The 21824-nt window shown below is 46.2% G+C and overlaps 2 protein-coding genes across 17 annotated transcripts in view; one reads left to right on the top strand and one right to left on the bottom strand.

Annotated features, from left to right (window-relative positions):
• The window catches only part of FCHSD2 (FCH and double SH3 domains 2), a 303655-nt gene extending 289751 nt beyond the window's left edge, over positions 1-13904 (top strand). For all 10 annotated transcript variants that reach the window (XM_034933324.3, XM_063608661.1, XM_055093757.2 and 7 more), the window contains 7 exons: positions 751-885; positions 7123-7206; positions 7327-7504; positions 7814-8034; positions 9073-9202; positions 9703-9785; positions 11772-13904. In XM_034933324.3, the coding sequence (XP_034789215.1) occupies positions 751-885; positions 7123-7206; positions 7327-7504; positions 7814-8034; positions 9073-9202; positions 9703-9785; positions 11772-11855 (915 nt within the window). In that variant the 3' untranslated portion in view covers positions 11856-13904. The remainder of the gene's footprint in view (positions 1-750; positions 886-7122; positions 7207-7326; positions 7505-7813; positions 8035-9072; positions 9203-9702; positions 9786-11771) is intronic.
• The window catches only part of ATG16L2 (autophagy related 16 like 2), a 30812-nt gene continuing 16493 nt past the window's right edge, over positions 7506-21824 (bottom strand). For 5 of the 7 annotated variants that reach the window (XM_003815663.5, XM_008968621.4, XM_008968622.4 and 2 more), the window contains 2 exons: positions 21666-21767; positions 21015-21347 (listed from right to left, as the gene is read on the bottom strand). In XM_003815663.5, the coding sequence (XP_003815711.1) occupies positions 21260-21347; positions 21666-21767 (190 nt within the window). In that variant the 3' untranslated portion in view covers positions 21015-21259. Of the gene's footprint in view, positions 8039-21014; positions 21348-21665; positions 21768-21824 lie in introns of those variants that run through there. The other 2 variants (XM_008968620.4, XM_008968623.5) reach the window with 2 other exon arrangements.

The raw sequence follows: 21824 nt of genomic DNA, 5'->3' as shown, positions 1-21824 counted from the left end.
GCCAGGCATGGTGGCTCACACCTGTAATCCCAGCACTTTGGGAGGCTGAGGTGGGTGGATCACACGGTCAGGAGATCGAGACCATCGTGGCTAACACAGTGAAACCCCATCTCTACTAAAAATACAAAAAATTAGCCGGGCGTGGTGGTGGGCACCTATAGTCCCAGCTACTCGGGAGGCTGAGGAGGCAGAGCTTGCAGTGAGCCGAGATCACGCCGCTACACTCAAGCCTGGCAACAGAGCAAGACTCCGTCTCAAAAATAAAATAAAAAAAAATCTCTGTCCTAGGCCTGGTGCAGTGGCTCACACCTGTAATACCAGCACTTTGGGAAGCCGAAGTGAGTGGATCACTTGAGGCCAGGAGTTCAAGACCAGCCTGGCCAACATGGTGAAACCCCATCTCTACTAAAAATAGAAAACAATTAGCCAGGTGTGGTGGTGGGTGCCTGTAATCCCAGCTATTCGGGAGACTGAGGCACGAGAATTCTTGAACCTGGGAGGCCGAGGTTGCAGTGAACCAAGATCACGCCATTGCAGTCCAGCCGGGGTGACAAGAGCGAAATTCCATCTCAAAAAAAAAAACTCTATTCTTTCATAACATGAAAAATATAAGTGCGAAAGATAGTCATTTCTATGCAGAGTTAAAAGGCAAATTAACATTTTGAAACAATCAGGTTTTAAGTGTTTTTCTGGCTTTCAACCATTTTCTTGAAGTAAGGAAACTAGCCAATGGTTTCTAATTTTTCTTAGCTTAATGCAGATACCGAAAGAGAAGAAGGCGAAGAGTTTGAAGATAACATGGATGTTTTCGATGACAGCAGTTCCAGCCCTTCTGGCACCTTAAGAAATTATCCACTCACCTGCAAAGTTGTTTATTCCTACAAGGTTTGTATTTCTCCAACATAATGTTATTAAATTCTGATTAACTCTGAAGATACACATGACTGTATCCATCCAGTCTCTCAAGCTGTACTTAGCATAAAATTGTTATTAGGTTAATATTGGGGCAACATAACAGAATGGTGATGAGTTTAGGCTCTGACTTGACGTCTTTCACTTGCTACTCCATCTGCCTAGCACTCTTTTTTTCCCCAAATCTCAGTTAGTTGTCCCCTGCTCCTCATTGAAGCTCAGCTCAAATAGTTCCTTCTTAAGGTCACCCATAACCCCCTAAATAAATAACCAACTCCTCAGTCACTACTTGTTATCCCATTGCCTCTTTTATTTATTATATAGCACTTCTGCTCAGCCAAACTTAATCTTATTTATTTTCATATTTCTTTGATGCTCCACTAAAGGTCCATGAAGGCAGAAATTTTGTCTGTGTATGTGTACCTTGTCTGTGTGTCTTCAGCCCCGAGGACGATGTCCAGCCGTAGTGGGTCATCAGTAGATAATTGTGGGATGACTACATGAATGTTGGAAGGGAGGCGTGAATACATGAATCTTCTCTTGCCCCTGTTCTGGTGGAGGCATGTGTGAGAAGGGGCAATGCGGAAGGCTATCAGAAGGGAAGGTCCTGGAGAGAGAATCCACCTGTCATGCACCAGATTCACTCCCCCGCCACATCCCTGTGTAGCCAAAAGGTGGCAGTGTTTGGTAACCTCAATATCAGTGATTCCCAGACTTGTTTTGAGTTTAACATCCTTTCATTTTATATTTAAATTCATAATACTTCCTGTTCATTGAAAGTGTTAGCATTTTTTTCCAATGTAAATCGTTTTGATAATCTTTTGAAAATTTAAAATCATCTTCTCAGATACTTGGAAAGGTATTACAGGGTATTATAAAACTAGCGTTGGAATTGTTTCCTGATACCACCTCCCATTATATTTACTTGAATGTCCCAGAACTAAAATTTAAGTTCCTTAAATAGAGAGATTCCTAAGTGTCCGAGTGATTTTAAACAGTTCACATTCATTCAACATTCCCTCTGTTGGCATATCCCAGGCACATCCCTGCGTTAAATAGACTATGAACATTTATTTAGTCAGTTAATCATTGAATAAACATATAGAGTGCCCAATATGTGATACACTGGGGGGATGCCAGAATGAATATGACATCTCTCCCCTCTAGGAATGGACAATCTATGAAGGGATAAATATTAAACTGGAAAATAGAACAAGTGTGAAAAGATTTATAGTAAAGATAGAGCCACTAATTCTACCTGGATCATTGGGAGAAATTTTACAGATGAGGTGGCATTTAAAGTAGGTCATGATTTAAGACCTTTCTAGATGCAATGAGAAGGTAGGGAGAGGAAAGAGCCTTCTAAGCAAAGAGAACAGCAGGTATAGAGACAGAGTGTGATGAGAGTGTGGGGTGTTCAGGAAATGTTAAATTCAGTGGTGTAGGAGTGGGAGAACAGAGGGGCTGTGCATAAAGGTGTTTGTTGTCAGATAGTAAAGGGCCTTGGGTACCAGACTTAGAGGTTTGGTTTTTATCCTGGCTAGGAAGATCCTTAGATGGCCTGAAATCAGATTGGACTTTTAAGAAGCTAACCTGGTCATGGTATAGATATTCTAGAGGACAGATTAGGATACAGAGGGACTGACTTTAAGCCTAATCATAATTCTTATAGTCCAGACCAAAAAGGAGGCCTCGAATAATCTGGTGAGAACAAAGAAAGCTATATTTAATGGTTAGAGTTGGCCAGGAATGGTGGCTCACGCCTGTAATCCCAACATTTTGGGAAAATGAGGCAGGTGGATCACTGAGGTTAGGAGTTCGAGACTGGCCCAACCAACATGGTGAAACCCCATCTCTACTAAAAATACAAAAATTAGCTGGGCGTGGTGGCGGGCGCCTGTAATCTCAGCTACTAGGGAGGCTGAGGCAGGAGAATCACTTGAACTCAGGAGGAGGAGGTTGCAGTGAGCGAAGATCGCACCATTGCGCTCCAGCCTGGGTGACAGAGCGAGACTCTCTCTCAAAAAAAAAAAAAAAAAAAAAAAAAAGGTTAGAGTCAAAAGCCTTAAGCATGTTCATAACTTTTGACCCTATTATCATCCATCCTAAGGAAGTAAATCATAATATAGAAAAGTTTTGGACACAAAAATGTCCTTTCATATAGTACTGCTTTATAATGCATGGCACTTCTGCCCAGCCAAACTTAATCTTAGTTTTCATATTTCTTTGACTCCCCGCTAAAGGTCCATGAAGGGAGAAGTTTTGTCTCTGTATGTTTACCTTGTCCGTGTGTCTTCAGCCCCTAGGACAATGCCCAGCACGTAGTAGGTCATTAGTAAATAATTGTGGAATGAATACTTGAATGATAGAAGGAAGGCATGAACAAATGAATCCTTCCCTTGCCCTCATTCTGATAGAGACATCAGTGAGGATAATAGAGGTCATGACTGGATGCAATGGCTCATGCCTGTAATCCCAACACTTTGTGGGGCCAAAGCGAGAAGATCACTTGAAGCCGGGAGTTTGAGACCAGCCTGGGCAACAAAGAAAAACCTGGTCTCTACAGAAAAATTTTAAAATTAGCTGAGCATGGTGGCACATGCCTATCGTCCTAGCTATTCAGGAGGCTCAGGCAGGAGGATCACTGGAGCCCAGGAGATCAAGGCTGCAGTGAGCCATGATTACACCACCGCACTCCAGCCTGAGTGACAGAGTGAGACCCTGCCTCTAAAAAATAAATTTAAAAAAAATTTAAATTTGGCAGTTCAATGAGAATAATTAGACATTCATATACTATAGCCATAACATATAATATTATGAAACTTATTGAAATTTTCATCGAGTTTTTCTATATAAGAAGAAACCCTTATGTCCTAATATTAAATTAAAAGGTAGGATACCAAATTGTATGTACCGTAAGAGCTCAATTATGCATATTTTCCAGCTTTTCTACGATGAACATGTATGATATAATCAGGAAAAACATATTGTTTTAAAAGAAATACAGGAAGTTTGGAGAGATACTGGTGGAAACGGAGCTCTGGTTGTCACTGGATACTAGGACTTAAGGAGACAGTATGAGAGTATGTGTGTATTTAATAACCATTTACTGCTCACTGTCTTTAGTTGGGGTAAGTGAGAAGAAATGTAGTCCCTAATTATTTCTAGTAGGAAGCTCACAAGGACAAACTCATTAGAGCATCATGGTAGTCAGTGTTATGGGGACGCTCAGAGAGCCTTTTAAGAACAAAAGGGGGGCTGGGCACGGTAGCTCACGCCTGTAATCCCAGCACGTTGGGGTGCCAAGGCAGGCGAATCGCGAGGTCAGGAGTTCGAGACCAGCCTGACCAACATGGTGAAACCCCGTCTCTACTAAAAATACAAAAAATTAGCCAGGCATGGTGGTGTGCACCTGTAATCCCAGCTACTTGGGAGGCTGAGGCAGGAGAATTGCTTGAACCTGGGAGGCAGAGGTTGCAGTGAGCCGAGATGGCACCACTGCACTCCAGCCTGGGCAACACTGTGAGACTCCGTCTCAAAAAAAAAGAGCAAAAGGAGGAGCAGCCTACTCATCATGAGTAGTCTGGGAAAACATATGCGCTCAGTCTCAAGTCAAAAGTAATCGTAACTACTATCTATCTATCTATCTATCTATCTATCTATCTATCTATCTATTTGTAATCCCTTCAATAACCCTATGAGGAAGATATCAAACACCCCATTCATTCAACAAATAGTGCTTGAGCACCTTCCATGTATCAGTGCTGTGGGCTTTTCTAGGCTCTGGGATATAGCATTGATCAAAACAGACAAAAATCTTTGCCCTCATTGAGCTTATATTCTAGTAGGAAAAAAGAAAACTGAGGTTCAAAGGTATCTTACAGTCACTTGCCCATAAAAACATACTGAAGCTGGACTTAAACCCACAGTAATCTAAGTCTGCTCATCAGATAGGAAAGAGGGAACAGAGCCTGATGGACAGAAGAATACCTATAAAAGCACAGAGGCAAGGAAGAACATGGTATGCTCAGAGAATAGAAATAGTGTGCAGGGGCCAAAGCGTCAAGAGGCCCACAGGGACCAAACTCTGCAGGGTCTTGATAGCCATGCAAAGAACTTGACCTTGTTAGGTGGAAGAATTGGTCATCACTGCTTTAGGATGGGATGATCAAGCTAGTGTCTGCTTACATTGGACAACTAGTGCTGCAGTGTTGAAAAACTTGCATGGACCTCCATGGTTTTTGTTTGTTTGTTGTTTGTTGTTTTTTTTTTTTTTTGAGACAGGGTCTTGCTCTGTCACCCAGGCTGGAGTGCAGTGGTGTGATCTCGGCTCACTGCAACCTCTGCCTCCCTGCAACCTCTGCCTCCCTGATTCAAGTGATCTTCCCACCTCAGCCTCCCAAGTAGCTGGGATTACAGGCGCTAGCTGGGATTACAGGCACGTGCCACCACACCCACCAATTTTTTGTATTTTTCATAGAGACAGGGTTTCGCCATGTTGCCCAGGCCGGTCTCAAACTGCTGGCCTCAAGTGATCCACCCACCTTGGCCTCCCAAAGTGCTGGGATTACAGACGTGAGCCACCTCACTCAGCCTCTCCATAGCTTTTTATAAGGGCAGCAGTTTATTTAAAAGTGTACTACCTCCCTGGTTTGCTGTCACATACATTAACGTCTGGTCGTGTTGATACTTTTTAGGTCTTGCCATGAAAAACATTTTTATTACAAAAATGCCTTTTGCTGGCATATTCAAGGCATAGTGTGGTTTCAGAGTAGTGAAGGAATTCCATTGGAAAAGCTATCAAGGGTAAATGAGTGGGGTTTTTTCGTCAATATTATTTTTCTGTCTCAGGGAGCTATGGCAACATCCAGAATCTGGATTTTGATGAAATGTTTTAATGGTCATAAAATGGGAAATTGATCTTGAAAAATGACCCCTTTTTTGCCTTATTTTTGTTTGTGTAACTTGGAGTTAATTTTACATTTTGAGATTGTGAGATTTTAAAAACTTTATGGTTTTAGGTGATGGTTTTAACCCATCTTGGGACTTGGGGAAAGCTTTTAAGACTGTTTTCTAGAGAGCCAGAAGCCAGCAGGCCCCTGTCTATTACACATGACAGGCAAGACTGTTAGGAAGCAAAGCCACACGGACTTTCCAGCCCCTCTGTGGAGCCTCAGAGCGTTTACAGATTTGGCAGTCTCAAGGGCAACATGTGGGTGGCTGCTGCTGGTGGACTGCTGCTGTCAGGGATAATAAAACCATTATGGTTAGCAGCTTGTACAGTAGCACGCAAATGGATCAGCTCAGTCTCCACACAGTTAAGTTGGAGCATAAGAAATCCAAACCATGACTGATCTCAATCATTTCCTTTCCTACAATTTTCTTCTTTTGGCCACTGCTTTACAGTGATTCCAGATCAATCCTAGGCACTGCACCCACTATCATCAAATTCACGTACATAGTTCTTTGCATTTTCACTGCATGCTTGTCCATGGGAGCCCTCTGGTAGCAGTTCCAATTCAGTGCCTTCTCCTTTGCCTTTGCTTCCCAAATCATCACAGTTCTGTGCTTATTCATCCCACATTGACTCACATCCTCCAGAAAATGGCAGGATTGTCATTTCAAAGAAATGGAGGCATCAAGTTGAATAACTTGATACAGAAGCTGGAGTTGGAACCCAGGTCCTCTGCTTCCAGGAAGTGCTCTCTTTTTTTGTTTGTTTGTTTTTTTAGAGACAGGGTCTCGCTCTGTTGCCCAGGCTGGAGTGCAGTGGCTCACTCATGGCTCACTGCAGCCTCAACCTCCCAGGCTCAAGCGATCCTCCCACCTCAGCCTCCCAAGTAGTTGGGACTACAGGCATGTTCCACCATGCCTGACTAATTTTATTTATTTATTTACTTATTTATTTATTTATTTATTGGTAGAGATGGGGATCTCGCTATGTTGCCCAGGCTTGCATGTTCTGTTCATTGAACATCATTGCCTCTTGAGGATTCAGTTTCTTGAGTTTTTGTTATGGTTTTATTCTGTTTAGTTTTTTAAAGTAAAACTTCACCTCATTATGGAAGTTTTACAGCATTTAAATTTTTATGTTCAACATGTTTCTCAAAATCATTTCAATATTTTGATCCCCAGTTTTTGTCATGATCAGCTCACATCTGCTCCTTATCTAACCTTTTTAATTTTGTCCATGACCATCCTACATTGCAGGCTTCTCAACCAGATGAGTTGACCATTGAGGAACATGAGGTGTTAGAAGTGATTGAAGATGGAGATATGGAAGACTGGGTAAAGGTATATTCCTTTGCTCATATCGCCCTTTCTTGTGACATTTTTAGGAGTTTGTTTTGGTCTTTGTTGTGCCCTGTCTAAATTGTGTGTGTAAACTTGTTTTGTCACATGTCTTTTACCCAGGCTCGAAATAAAGTTGGCCAAGTGGGTTATGTGCCAGAAAAGTACCTACAGTTTCCCACCTCGAACAGCCTCCTGAGCATGCTGCAGTCCCTGGCCGCTTTGGACAGTCGGTCACACACGTCCAGCAATTCCACGGAAGCAGAACTCGTTTCAGGCAGCCTCAATGGAGATGCCAGTGGTAAAGACTGAAACAAGGCACTCTTTATTTGGTCACGTTTGACCTAAACTGTATTGCCCTGGAGTAAGCCTTCAGTAGGATAAAAAGCACAACTTTCCTCCTGTCCTATAATATGCTTTTCTTTATATGGTCACGTTTGTCCTGCACAGTAGAACCCTAAAGTTAATCATTCATCAGTGAGTAAAAAAATTACAACTTTAATCCTATTCTGTATGATGCTCTTTTAGTTGTCATGTGAGCATAGGGGTGGTTGCAAAAGCAACCGGCTGTTAATTATCTTACCAGATTTGTTTTTCTCTTGCTCCCTAGTATGTTTTGTGAAAGCACTTTATGATTATGAGGGCCAGACAGATGATGAGTTATCTTTTCCTGAGGGAGCAATAATCCGTATCTTGAACAAAGAAAACCAAGATGACGATGGCTTCTGGGAAGGGGAATTCAATGGGCGTATTGGAGTTTTCCCATCGGTGCTAGTGGAAGAACTTTCAGCCTCAGAAAATGGTGACACTCCATGGATGAGAGAGATTCAGGTACCTGAGAGGGGAGACAGTTGAATTAAAAGATGTTTAAAGAAAATTGCTCCCAAAGGGTCTGTGGATCCACACAAAAGTGGGCTGCAGTCTCTGCCTTACCCTCACCGGTCCTTGGTTGCCAGTGTCTGCACAACTCAATTTGGGAAACCAGAGACTTGTCAGTCAGTCCCTTGTGGAATATGGCCATCCTCCCACACCTCCATCTTCCCACATTCTCTCTCTTCCTTGAATTGGTTAACCAAAATGCCAAATTATATGTGACATACCAAAGATCGTTTTGGTGGAGAGAAAGAAACAAACCGAAGAGGGAAGGCGTTGCTCTGTGGTTAATTTACGTAGTAAAACTCTTAGCTGGCTCTCTCTCTCCCTCACTGTCAGAGCCTCCTTGCCTAGTCCAGGTCCTGCCAGTCTATTTCAGAGAATTAATGAGCCTGCCAGAGCCCCCAATCCCCACTCAAGTGACCCTAGACTTAGTTCATCAGAGGGAAACAGCCTTTAAAGGAACCTCTAATTCAGTCAGAGTTTAGTTTGTCCCCTCAGGGATCTATCACTGCAGGCCAGACAGGTAGAGGAAGAAGGAACGTGTTTGCCGATCTTGTTTGCATGGTGATTGTGACCCCCTTAGCCTAACATGCACAAAACCTGGGGAAGTCAGAAATTCAGCAAAGTATTTTATCTTCACCCCAAAAAATCCAACTTGTTCCTTTTGTTGTTGTTGTTCTTTGCTAAGTTTACTGAATTGACTAATTTGGTACATTTTCAATAGAACCCTAGAGAGTAGCTTCACTTGATAACTGTTTAAGATAAACTAAAATCAGTAATGTGATGGGATCTGTAAGAGGAAAAAGTGAAGTGCAATGCAAAATTGGAGCTTGAGGTGGTTATTTAATGCTCAGTTGCCTCTAATGAGGTTGACAAGTTTCAACAATCAGCTTAGCTTCAGAGAAAAGGGATGAGTACAGAGCAGTCAGAGAAGCAGCCAGGCTCTCCTTCCTGGAGGGGAGCACCGGGTAACCTCGCTTCCCTTTGCTGCAGATCTCTCCTTCCCCCAAGCCACACGCCTCCCTGCCTCCACTGCCGTTGTACGACCAGCCTCCCAGCAGCCCCTACCCCAGCCCAGATAAGAGGAGCTCCCTGTACTTTCCCCGGTCTCCTTCAGCAAACGGTAAGGGTTCTCCTGGGCATGGGTCTAAATGCATTTTCACTTCAGAAACCTGCATATTCGCCTGAAGGGCGAAAAAAACTGCATTTGCTTTTTTTTTTTTTTTTTTTTTTTTTTTGGAGGCAGAGTCTCACTCTGTCACCTGGGCTGGACACCCAGGCTGGAGTTCAGTGGCATGATCACGGCTCATAGCAACCAACTCCTGGGCTCAAGTGATCCTCCTGCCTCAGCCTCCCTAGTAGCTAGGAATACAGGCATGCACCACCACACACAGCTAATTTTTGTATTTTTTCTGGACAAAGGGTATTATTCTGTCACCCAGGCTGGAGTGCAGTGGTGGGATCATAGCTCACTGCAGCCTTGAACTTCTGGCCTCAAGTAATCCTCCTGCCTCAGTATCCCAAAGTGCTGGGATTACAGGCTCAAGCCACCATGCCAGCCTTGCATCAGCATTATTGCTCAACAACTCAAGTAAAATGAGCTTCTTTGGTTTTCTCCCTTAGAAAAAAGCCTTCATGCTGAGTCACCAGGATTCTCACAGGCATCAAGGCATACTCCTGAGACCTCATATGGCAAACTGCGACCTGTAAGTCTCTGATCTTGCAGGATTATCGAATGCATAGTTCTTCCAAATTGAAAGTAAGGAATTAATGTTTCCCCGTGGCCCCTGTGTTGTTACTGACTATGCCAAACAAGGATGAACTGGGTTTGGGAAGGTAAAAAGAGCTATTGAAAAGGAAGGCCATAGAAATCAACTCATCTCGGGACATTTAATCTACACTGGAACTTTTTTCACTGAGCCACAGTGAGATTGCAAGATGATGGCTATGAAAGTGATTTAGATTAGAACAAACTTTATGAGCATTAAAGCGGGCTAATTGTGAAACACTTTTTTCAGTAAGCATTTAATTTTCCAGGCCTCTATTTGCCTCTTTGAGGAATACCAAGATGAAATAATAAGCTAACTTCATGGCCTTAAAGAGCGTTTATTCTTCGGGTGAATATATTATTGCAAAGTTACCTCTCCTCACCCTTCACTCTACTGCCATCTGCATTCCACCCACCACTGTACTCCAAGGTCATAACTTGCACGGTAATCCAGTCGGATACTTTGCAATTTTATTTTCCTTGACCTCTATTAGCTTTTGATACCATTCCTTTACCACTGGCTTCCTTTGGCTTCATTCATTCAGCAAATATGTATTGAGTGCCTTCTTAAGGACTTGAGTCTTTATCCCAAATGAGACAGGAAGCCATTGTAAAGTGGTAAGCTGGACAGTGTTGTGGCTGGTGCATTTTTAAAGCATCGCTATGGCAGCTAAGAGGCGGATGGATAGAGGGTGGCAGAAAGGATATAGGGAGCGATTAGGAGGCTGGAGCAGCATCCAAGAAAGAAGTGGTGGCAAGATGGACTGGTGGGTAAGAGTGGGAAGAGAGAGCAGTGGGCTGATGTGCTTCTCTACATTTGCCTCATTTGCTTTCTTCCTCTCTGGTCCTACCTTTCTGTGGACCTTTGCAGCCTTGCTGCCACCTGTCTCTGCTGATAATTCTCATGGTTCTGTCACTGGGCTGCTTCTCTTGAAGTTGTTGAACGCACTCTTGCCGAATGACCTCATCTACTTCCACAGCTACGATAACCATTTATATGCCAGCAAGTCTCAGATTTATAACTGCCAATCCGATCTCTTCTCTTGAGCTTCAGATGTGTGGATATCTCAGTTTATATGTCCCAGATCCCCAAAACTCAGCAAAAATGAGTTATGTTCCCTTCCAGACATGTTCCTTCTCCCATATTGCCTATCTTGGTAAATGGAACCCCCATCCTACTGGTGTTCTGGCATCATTCTTAATACCTCCTGCCCCTGCCTCCCACAGTCATTCCCAAATCCTGCCAGGTATACCTTGCAGAGAGCTCGCAAATCTTTCCACTTCTCTACTTCCCCTACTGCCAGTACCCTTGTTTGGGCTATTGTCAACTCTCATTCAGAGGATTACAAAAGTCTCCTAAGTTGCCTTCTTACTTGGACTCTTGCTTGCCTATGATCCTTTCTCCAATTGTTACCTGAGTCATCTTTTCGCAGATCTGATATTGCTTAAAATCCACCAAAAATTCCCCTTTTGCCTACAGAATAAAGCACAGATTTATTTTTTTCTTCTTAAAGCAGATGTTTAAACATGGTTTAACAAGGCCCTTCACAACTTAACCCTAGCCTACCTTTCTAGCCTTCTCTTTTGTAACTCTTTTCCCAAGACACACTGAAATGTTTCATTTCTCTAAGCATTGCTCTCCCTTGCTTCCAGCCAGACCTTTGCTTTGGAGGATGTGCTAGGATCTTAGTCATGGGACTTGTGCCCATGAGGTTTTTAGCCTAGGCAAGAAGCTGATTTGTGGGCTTCAACTGCTTCTCAGTGTAGGAAATAGTGAAGATTAGGTTGAAAGCACGTGCTCACAACATTTCTGAGACCCCTAGGGTGCCCATGTCCTTGGACAGATGAGTGATTAGGTTTTGGGGATGCTTCAGATACTGAGTCAGGAACTGACTGACAAACTACGTAATTGTTTCCTGCTCAGGTCCGGGCAGCTCCCCCTCCACCTACACAGAATCACCGAAGGCCAGCAGAGAAGATTGAAGATGTGGAAATCACACTGGTGTGATGATGGGCTTGCCCATCCATTACTGCTACAATCAAGGCCAGGCTTGGAGTTTGGCCAGTCTTGTTTTTTAGGCACCTTTGCATGATGATGACTCTTGAACAGAGCAAAAAACAAGGAGGATTATGTGTGACTGGGTGGCCTGGTAGACTCCTCCCACGTTTTGAATATTTCGTGCCTTTTTTTTTTGTTGTCATTTTCTATGTCATTTCTCCTACCATAGCACAAATCCTAGCGGACCCTAGGAGCAAAGAGGGGGGCAGCCCTCATGCCTAACAGTGGTCTGTTTTTATATGAGACTCAAGACCAGGCCTCATTCCAGGGCACAGTCCCTAAATTACTGATCATGTGCACTCGTACAGTATATTACTGTGACCACAAGGATGTGGCAAAGATTCTCATCTTTCTTCAAGTGGCTTTTGCTCATCTGATTGAGAATTAATCAGATCATGTTGGCTACATAAGGAAACAGAAGGAGGGATTTCAGGAGAGGCTGGCTCCTCCCCAAGGTTAGTCCCCAGACTGAGAAAGTGAAACCTTATTGGGAAAAATTGGACTGCCCTGAATTTAGCACCAATTGCATTAACGCACATCTCTTCCACAACTAACAGACTTAAAATAACAGTGTCCTTCGTATTAATATCTGTGCCATTCATTTAGAATTAGCAGAGCTAATATGGAGGGGCTGAACTAGTAGCCACATCTTGTTCATCACATAGACTAATAGAAAGGAGGCTGTGGCTAAAGCAGAAATGGAACTTCCTGATCTGAAATTAGCCAATATAATGTTCTTTTGTATTTGGGTATTTTTCATCTTAATTTTTACAGCATATACTCTTCTTACCAGTATCCTTAGAATCCAAATGTCTAGATAAGTTGAGGACACATACCTGCATTGTTGAGCTTCTCTACTGGGGACGCCCCGGCATTATTTTATTCCCAAGCCAGCAGACCGGCCCAGACAGCCAGGCTGTGGCTGGTCCAGACCAACTGCTATGGTGGAAAATGCAGCTTCCAGGTCCCACTACCCTGACATTTCCGTGGAAGGAAGAACCTGGTGGCTCGTGGAGGAAACCAGCTTTCTATGAGAAAGGACTGAAGGATTGCGCACCCTGCACAAGTACAGATTGACCAGGAAAAGACAAGTGTCTTCTGTGTGTCACAGGGAAAGCCAGGAGTGGCCTTCTCTGCAGGCCAGCAAGCCTGCAGCAGCAGGTGCCCCCACGTCAGGTGCTGACTGTCCGCTGTCCGCTCCTGTAGAAGGTAGGGAGCACAATACCTAGGGACTAAGGGATGTTCGCCGGTTGTGGTTTGTTTTTTTTTTTTTTTTCCTTGGTTAAGAAATCAAATTTGCAGAATTTAATCTACAAGTTGTATTATGCTTTGAAAACTCCATCCCTCCTAAGAATCTTAAAAAACTTGAAATGCTCGCCAAATGTCCCCATGGGATTTTTGACCAAAAGTAAGGTGATAACTGAAGAAATTTTTAGTTCTTTGATCACTTCAGTGACAATACCCATTGATGAATCTTCTCCATGATTTGGGGTTTTTTTCGTTGTTGTTTTTTACACTTCTTAACCTGTTGATCTATTTGAGGTCTTTTGTGTTTATCAAACTTATTCTTAAGTTTAAAAAAGAAATTAAAAGGGTGGTTTTTTTTAAGATTTTAAAGTTTGCTAACATATTAAAAATCTTCAAATGCTTATTAAATAGAGCAGTTCTTGCCACCCAGTCTTGTATTCTGTCTTTAGCTAGCCAAATTGTCCTTGAATTTGGGTTTTCCACAACCTCAAAGGGTTATTTGAAATCTTTTGTTGTATTTTAAAATATTTTTTGGAAGAGCTGCTAATTTTATTTTAAAAAACAAAGTTGTGAAACATGCCTCCTTTTTAAAAAATAACCCCTCCATCCAGGATATGGAATCCAGCACCACAGTGCACAGGTCAGGGCTCGGAGGGAGCCTCTGTGCAGATGTGCTTTCTTTACAGTGGCTGTAAAAAGTTTGTATTTATTATGTATAAAATGTTGAATAATAAAAAAAATGGAATTATGTTTTCTAAGTTTTAATATAGAAAGGTTTGGGTAAACAGACCTTTCCAAAAGGCCCATGCTTCTTATAAAAACATTCCTGGGCCCTCCTTTAAACCAGCTAACAGACAGAGAGAGGAGAAAGTAAATTAATCCATCTATGAGACAGACAGTCACTGAAGCCCCCATGTGCTAGGTGTAATATCCTGGGTACTAGAGATGGCAGTAAATAGGTTACGGTCTTTGCTTTTCCCATGGGAAAAAAAAGAAATACGTGAGGACAGTACTGTGGGACATGTGCTAGAAGGGAGGGGCAGATAGCATAGAGGCAGCTGAGGAGGGAGCTCTGATTCTGCTGCTGGAGGGGTGAGAGGAAGGTCACTGAAGTCCCCTTGCCGGATGTGACCACTGGCTTCCAGGAAGCAGGCATTCTGGATGCCTCTCCCCTTTCCTAAACCTCCACCCTAAGGAGTAATGAATTGTGTGAAAGGAGATTTTCTCGGTCCCAGGGGTGGATGGAGCATTCTTAGTCAAAGGCTGAGTCCCCCTGGCTTCCAGCCAGCCACACTGAGGACCAGGACACAGCCTGTTTGGGGAAGGGCCCCACAAGCTCTCCTCTTTCCTGGAGCTGGGGACATGCAGTAAGCATTTTTCCAGACATTATCCTGTGCATAAGACTCTTAAGTGTACACACTGCTTGTTTACATAAAAATGTGTTCAGCCGGGCGCAGTGGCTCATGCCTGTAATCCCAGCACTTTGGGAGGCCGAGGCGGGCGGATCACTTGAGGTCAGGAGTTTGAGACCAGCCTGACCAACATGGAGAAACCCAGTCTCTACCGAAAATACAAAATTGGCTGGGCATGGTAGCTCATGCCTGTAATCCCAGCTACTCTGGAGGCTGAGGCGGGAGAATCGCTTGAACCTGCGAGGCAGAGGTTGCGGTGAGCTGAGATTGTGCCATTGCACTCCAGTCTGGGGAACAAGAGTGAAACTCTGTCTCAAAAAAAAAAAAAAAAAATATGTTCCAGTATAAATGTTGGGTAGATTCCTAAGTGTGGAATTTGAGGGTCAAAAAGGTATGTATTTAATTTTGTTAGATTTTGCCAAATTGGCTTCCTATAAGGACTATATCCATTTACACTCCCACCAACTGCATATGGACTTAGGAGCCAGGAGGTCTGGGTTAAATCCTGGCTCTGCCACTTGACAGCCATGGGGACTGAGCCTGTGTCCTCATCTGGAACCTGAGAATAAGACTGTGGTTCCAGGAAGGCCATATAAAGTGTGCCACAGGCTGGTCACCACGAACTCTTCTCACCACCACCTCTCCTGCCTTTTCTCACCACCACCTCTCCTGCCTTTTCTCACCACCACCTCTCCTGCCTCTTCTCAGTGTCCTTCCCTCCAGAACTAGGGTCCTTGATAGTCTTCCAGGCCCATAGTAACGCACAGAGTTGTCATAAGGCCCAAGGGAAAGAATGTGTGTGAAGTGCTCTACCAAAAATGTGGGAAGGGCTGTCAGGACACGAAATGTCATTTCCGTCTTCTGACTTCCCTGCCAGTGAAAGCTGCTTTCGGTACTGGAGGTTCCGTCTGTGACCAAGGGCAAAGCTCAGCTAACTGCCTAACCCCAGCGTCATAGCTAAATTTTGGTCTCCTTCATCACAGGAACTGACTTGATGCATGATGCAATCAAGCCACAGGTTCTCAGTACACCACCTAGATCCCCTTCCTCTCTGACCCACCACCCCAGCCACATTCACAAGCCAGAGACCCAGTGGGAGGGCATCATCTGGCCTTAGCCCTGCCACTGCTTGATGGAAGACCTTTCCCTCTTAGCTGCCACATCCTCAATTGTAAAAGGAATGGAATGATGGCTGGGCACGGTGGCTTACGCCTGTAATCCCAGCACTTTGGGAGGCCAAGGCTGGTGGATCACCTGAGATCAGGAGTTTGAGACCAGCCTGACCAACATAATGAAACCCCGTCTCTTACTAAAAATACAAAAATTAGCCAGGTGTGGTGGCGGGTACCTGTAATCCCAGCTACTCGGGAGACTGAGGCAGGAGAATTGCTTGAACCCAGGAGGCAGAGGTTGCGGTGAGCCAAGATCATGCCACTGCACTCCAGACTGGGTGACAGAGCAAGACTCTGTCTCCAAAAAAAAAAAAAAAAAGGAATGGAATGAGGTTATCTCCAAGAGCTTATCTAACTCTCATGCCCTGGATGAGTTGTTTCTAGATACAGAGAACATCACACAAAAAAGGTCACAATATTTGAAACCAGACTTACTAATACACAGACTTCTTTGGATGGCAAGAAATTGAAAAGAAAACAAGCCACTGGACTCTCCCGCTGGGACCTGGGACAAAACAAACCTTTATCCTCTAGATTGCAACTGCATCCCAGGCTGCTCTATCCACTCACTGCCTGAAGAACCCAGCCGCGGCTTTTGGTTTTGTGGCCAATGACTGCCCAGCCCTCTCCCAGTGGCCTTAGGATGAAATCCAGCTGCTCTGAATCTTCGCATTTATTTTGTTCATTGTGAAGTTGTTTTTCATGACAGAAATATAACTAAATTACAGAAATTTTAGGTTAGAAGGGGGAGGATTGTAATTTATCCCCAAATCCTGCAACTTTTAAGTTTCCTCCTAGACTCTTCCTGTGTTTGCCTTGTTACTGCTCGATCTGCCAAGAACCAAATGAATGCCAAAGAGCATCTTGTTCCTAGACTATTTTCCCTTGGTCCCAGAGGCCAAAAAACACACTTTTTCTGTGTCTGTTTCTGAGAGCTCTGGTCTGGGAATATTTTCCTGAAAAAAAAAAAAAAAATTTTTTTTTTTTGAGACGGAGTTTCACTCGTCACCCAGGCTGGAGTGTGATGGCACTATGTCAGCTCACTGCAACCTCTGCCTCCTGGGTTCAAGCGATTCTCCTGCCTCAGCCTCTCAAGTAGCTGGGATTACAGGCATGTGCCACCACACCCGGCTAATTTTTTTGTATTTTTAGTAGAAACGGGGTTTCACCATGTTGGCCAGGCTGGTCTCAAACTCCTGACCTCAGGTGATCCACCTGCCCCAGCCTCCAAAAGTGCTGGGATTACAGGCATGAGCCACCTTGCCCGGCCTTTCCTAGAATGTTTTATGCTGAAACATTGACAGAAATGAACCCAGGGACAGGACTCACAGCCCTTCTACACTGCGCATAGAACTCACTCTTCACCACTTGCTCCTGTGAGGAACAGAAAAGAGCACAGCCAAAGGAAATGTATTCCAGTCCCCAGGCCACCTCAGATTAGCTGTGACTTGAGGCTCATCCCTTCACCTTCTGGACCCTGCTTTCCTCATCTGTAAAGTAGGAACAAGCAGATAGTGCAACTTCTAAGATCCAGGAGGATGAAATAGGGTAATGTACAGATAAGCTGAAAATGTTTGTGATGAGTGAATGTGCCTCCAGTGGAAGAGCCTGTATCCAGGCATGGATATGTCTGAATCTCACAGATGGGTCCACGTCTGATGGTGTCAGATCTCTCCAGAAACCACCTCTATTCAATACAGCAAATGTGCTGCCCCAGGTAGTGTTCAGGTCTCTGGAGCCTTGTCACTGAGGGGCTTGCATCTGGTGGGAGAGACTCAGCGCAACAGCAGACTGAAGCCAGGGACTGAGAGATGACCAAGGGGCAGTAGGAGCACAGGATAGGGGCATCTGTCATTTCTCCCTCCCTGGGGTCTCAGGCTCACTAAGGCCTGAGATTGGGCAGGGCAGGCAGAGGCCATGGTCCTCATGCCTACAGAACAGCTCTGCAGAAGAGCCATGTCACTTTTGGGGAGGCTTGGGGCAGGAAGTTTCACAGGTGGGGATATGAGCACCTGGAAGTCACTGTGACCTGCCCAAGATCTCCCAGGAAGACAGAACTGGAGAACCTAGAACTAGGCCTCCAGAAGCCCTGGCCAGCCCCTTTGCAGAATCTGAATCCAGTTTTTAGAAAAGCAGGAATCAGAGGTCTGGGTTCTTATCCCAGCTCTGCTCTGTGACCCGAAGGAGCTGCCCCATCTCTGGGCCTCAGTTTTTATACCCATGAGTGCGGGCCACTCCAGATTTGACCTAGGCACCCGAATTCAGGCAGGCAGCCCCTGAGCACCAGAGTTCTGAAAACCCGGGCAGTGACTGCTGAGAGCCTGGAGGAGCTGTCAACGTCTATTTTCACCTCTCTGCTGAACGGGACTGAAGAGGCTGGAGGGAGGAACAGCCTTCCCGCTGACATGCCCCTCTGAACTCCTCTGCTCAGTCTGTGAGCTCCTCTTCCTCCTGCCTACCTCATTCCCGGGAACTCCTTGGCCTGTTTCTGGCCTTACAGACTTGTTCCTCCAGGAAGCATCCCCTCCTACTGGGAGGGGGACCTCCAAGCAAGTTAAGGTGAACATGTGCTCCCTGAGAGAGGCAACTCCACCCGATGGCAGCAGTGTGTGTGGTAAGATTGACGCCCATAAAGTAGAAGGGAAGGTTTTGGGGGAGAGAAGGGCTCACTGTCCCAGAGATCAGTCAGACCATTTCCTGAGCACCTCTTCTGGGCTCTCTAAGCAGTCTCCACTACAACCCTGTGAAATGAGGGAGAAACGCAATGGCGCAGCTGGCCTCCCAAGATTCAAGTTCCCTCACTCCTGTGTCCCTGCATGTCCCTCACTTCAAGGGATACTAACCGTCCAGGCTCAGGACCCAGAATAGAAAAGGGTGAAGATGTAGGGAGGGAGTCAGGTTAGACACAAGGCTAGCATCACACCTCTACCCCCGTGGTAGCAGGCAGGGGGCACACACACCCTGGGGGAGGGGGCATCCCCCGCAGCCCTGCCTAACTGCGAGTCTGAACACCTTGCTTTAAAAAGAGTGTGTGTAATGCAGCCACAGTCCAGCTGCAGGGCTTCTCTGAGCTCAGTTTTCTCACCTGGGAAACATGGTAGCTACATGGCAATGTAGTTGGGAGGAACAAATAATGCTGCAGAAAGGGTGCAGGGCAGGGCCTGGCACCTCCTAAGGGCTCAGTCACGGTGGCTGCAGGAGTGTCGGTCTCCCCAGCCATGTGTCCCTGGAAATGGGAATGGCCTCAGTAGACTAGGCAGCTGGTGACCCCTGGTGGCTGCTGGGAGCCAGGGCATGAGGGCTGGGGCAGAGTAGAAGGCTGAGTATCGAAGAATGTTGGAGCCCAAGGCTCTTAGACCGTTAGACTGGCTGAGTCCTTGAATAAGAGAATTTTGTTGTTGTTGTTGAGATGGAGTTTCACTCTTGTTGCCCAGGCTAGAGTGCAATGGCGCATTCTCAGCTCACTGCAACCTCCTCCTCCTGGGTTCCGTGATTCTCCTGCCTCAGCCTCCCAAGTAGCTGGGATTACAGGCATGTGCCACCATGCCCAACTAATTTTGTATTTTTAGTAGAGACAAGGTTTCACTGTGTTGCTCAGGTTGGTCTTGAACTCTTGACCTCAGGTGATCTGCCCTCCTTGGCCTCCTAAAGTGCTGGGATTACAGGCGTGAGCCACCGCATCCAGCCTGAATAAGAGAATTTAACCACTTAATAAACATTTCCTGAGTCATTCTCTGTGCCAGGCCTGATCCCAGGAAATAATCTATTCCCATCCTGGCCTCTTCCAAGAGTTCCTTGACTTAAAATGGAGGAGGCAGATACAAAAGGGGAGCTCAGGGACAGAGGAGGCCTCTACCCAGCCTGGCAGGCGAAGGAAGGGGAATCCTGAAAGAAAAATTTGAACTGGGGGCTGGGAGGGAAGGAGAACATTCTGGGAAGAAAGAAAAGCATGTCTGAGATGCACTCATGATAGCAAGGAAATAGCCAGGCACAGTGGCATGCACCTATAGGCCAAGCTACTGGGGAGGCTAAGGCAGGAGGACCACTTGAGCACAGGAGTTTGAGACCAGCCTGGGCAACATAGTGAGACATCATCTCTAAATGAGTAAATGAATGAATGAATAGCAAGGAAATGAAGATGAAGCTGAGAGGCTAGCAGGGTCACATCCAAAGGGCTCCAGATTTCATGCTGGGGTTGCGGGTGGTCTCTGAAGGCAGCAGGGGAACTCCAAAGGATTGGACTTGTGAACACAACACCCTAGAAAGTCACCCTGTTGGGCCGAGCATGGTGCTGTGCACCTGTAATCCCAGCCCTTCGGGAGGACCAGGTGGGAGGATTGCTTAAACCCAGGGGTTTAAGGCTGCAGGAGTTTGAGGCTGCAGTAAGGTTTTTTGTGTGTCTCAAAAGCAACAACAACAACAACAAAAGTCACTCTGGCCATAGTAAGGGAAAGGATTGGATGGGGAGACTGCAGGTCTAGAAGGTGGCCCACAGTGGCAGGAGGGTGGAGGAGTACTAGAACCAGCAGCACAAGGTCCCAGGGACATGGGGTGCAGGAGGAACGGGTCACTTGCAGGGGAGATGATGGCCAGGAGGCAGCTAGACCAAAAGTAGTGAGTGGTCTGGGAGTCAGCAGAGTGTAGGTGTTGCCATTTAACCAACACCGTCTCCACAGGCCTGTGCCCAGTCCTAGGTTGGTGAAGGAAGTTGGTTTGCCCCAACTCTGCCCTGTGGGCTCTGCCTTGTAAGCAAAGCCCCAGGCCCAGATCTGGCCCACAGCTGCCCTCCCCCAGGCACAGACACACAGAGGCCTTGCTCTGCCCCACCCTGGGCACTACCCCTGGAGGAAGAACGCGGACCCAGTCTAAGGGAGGCCCTGTGGACCAAGGACTTTGATATCACTACCTGGGTTTTTAGTATCTTCCCACCGGGACCCCTCTGGGCTGCCTCCCTGCCCTCTCCTCAGAGCTCCCCCAGCCCCTCCTCAGCTTCAGTCTACCCTGAGTGCCTGAAGCAGGTGGGCCCAACATGTTGCTTTGGCCTCAGGACCAGGGTGGACCAAGAGTCACATCCATGGCTCTTTGCTGCCTCAGGGCCTTTCTTCCTGCTGTTTCCATGGTTAGACTTGAGCAGCACCTGTCTCTGCAGGCAGAGACTCGGCTGGCTGCCTCAGCTCTGTATGGAAGGAGGAAGGGGGCCAAGCCTGGATCTTCCAGAGCCCACTAGCCCAAAGGTCTCTGTACCATGAATGCTGCAAAGAGGTAGGCAGACGCAGTTCAGATATCATTTTTTTCTACTTTGGGAGAAAAAGTGAGGAGATAGAGATAAAAATACAAAGAAAAACTAGCGTAATCCCCCAACCCATACTTCATTTTTAAACAAACAGGCCAGGTCCTGCCAGGCCTTCTTCCCCATTAAATCCCAAGGCCAGCTCCAGTCCCAACCCCAACCCCTGCATGGCGCCGAAGGAAGCTTCAGGCTTCGGGCAAGAGCTCCAGCCCAGGCAGGCAGGTCGTGGCCCTACTGCCAGAGCACAACCTTCCTGCCCTGGTCCACGCTCACCATGTGGCTCCCGGAGTAGCACCAGGCCACGGCGTTGACAGCAGTGCTGGGGAAAGGGAGGGGCAGGCTTCAGGGGGGCTTCAGGAACTGCGCCTGCAACCTGGCTCTGCCCCGACTGCTGGACCTGGGTAGTTTGAGGCCCTCTCTTGAGCCTGTTTCCTTATCTGTAAAGTTAGCTCACAGGGCTGTGGAAAGGATGGACCCAAGTGCGTGTGGAAAGTACCTTGTGAACTGCAAAGGGCTCTGGTCGGGTGGAAGGTGGAGGGACAAGGGCTGGGGACTCCAGGGTCCCAGTATGTCAGAACCTGGAATCAGCCTGGCAGGACTGGGGCCAGGCAGGTGGCCAGGTGGAGGCCATGCTCACCAATGGGGTCCCTGAAGTCTGCTCTCCAGTTTCCCGGTGTCCACATCCCAGATGTAAAGGGCCCCATCACAGGAGCCTGCCAGTGCATAGCTTCTGTCCGGGCTGTAGTGGCCACAGCAGAGCAAGAAAACGGGGTCAGAGGGGAGGGCACACACAGGG

The sequence above is a fragment of the Pan paniscus genome, chromosome 9 (genome assembly GCF_029289425.2).
Source record: "Pan paniscus chromosome 9, NHGRI_mPanPan1-v2.0_pri, whole genome shotgun sequence".
Classification (NCBI taxonomy): domain Eukaryota; kingdom Metazoa; phylum Chordata; class Mammalia; order Primates; family Hominidae; genus Pan; species Pan paniscus.
Note: the sequence above shows the minus strand (reverse complement) of the source record. Positions and strands in the feature narration are given on the sequence as shown.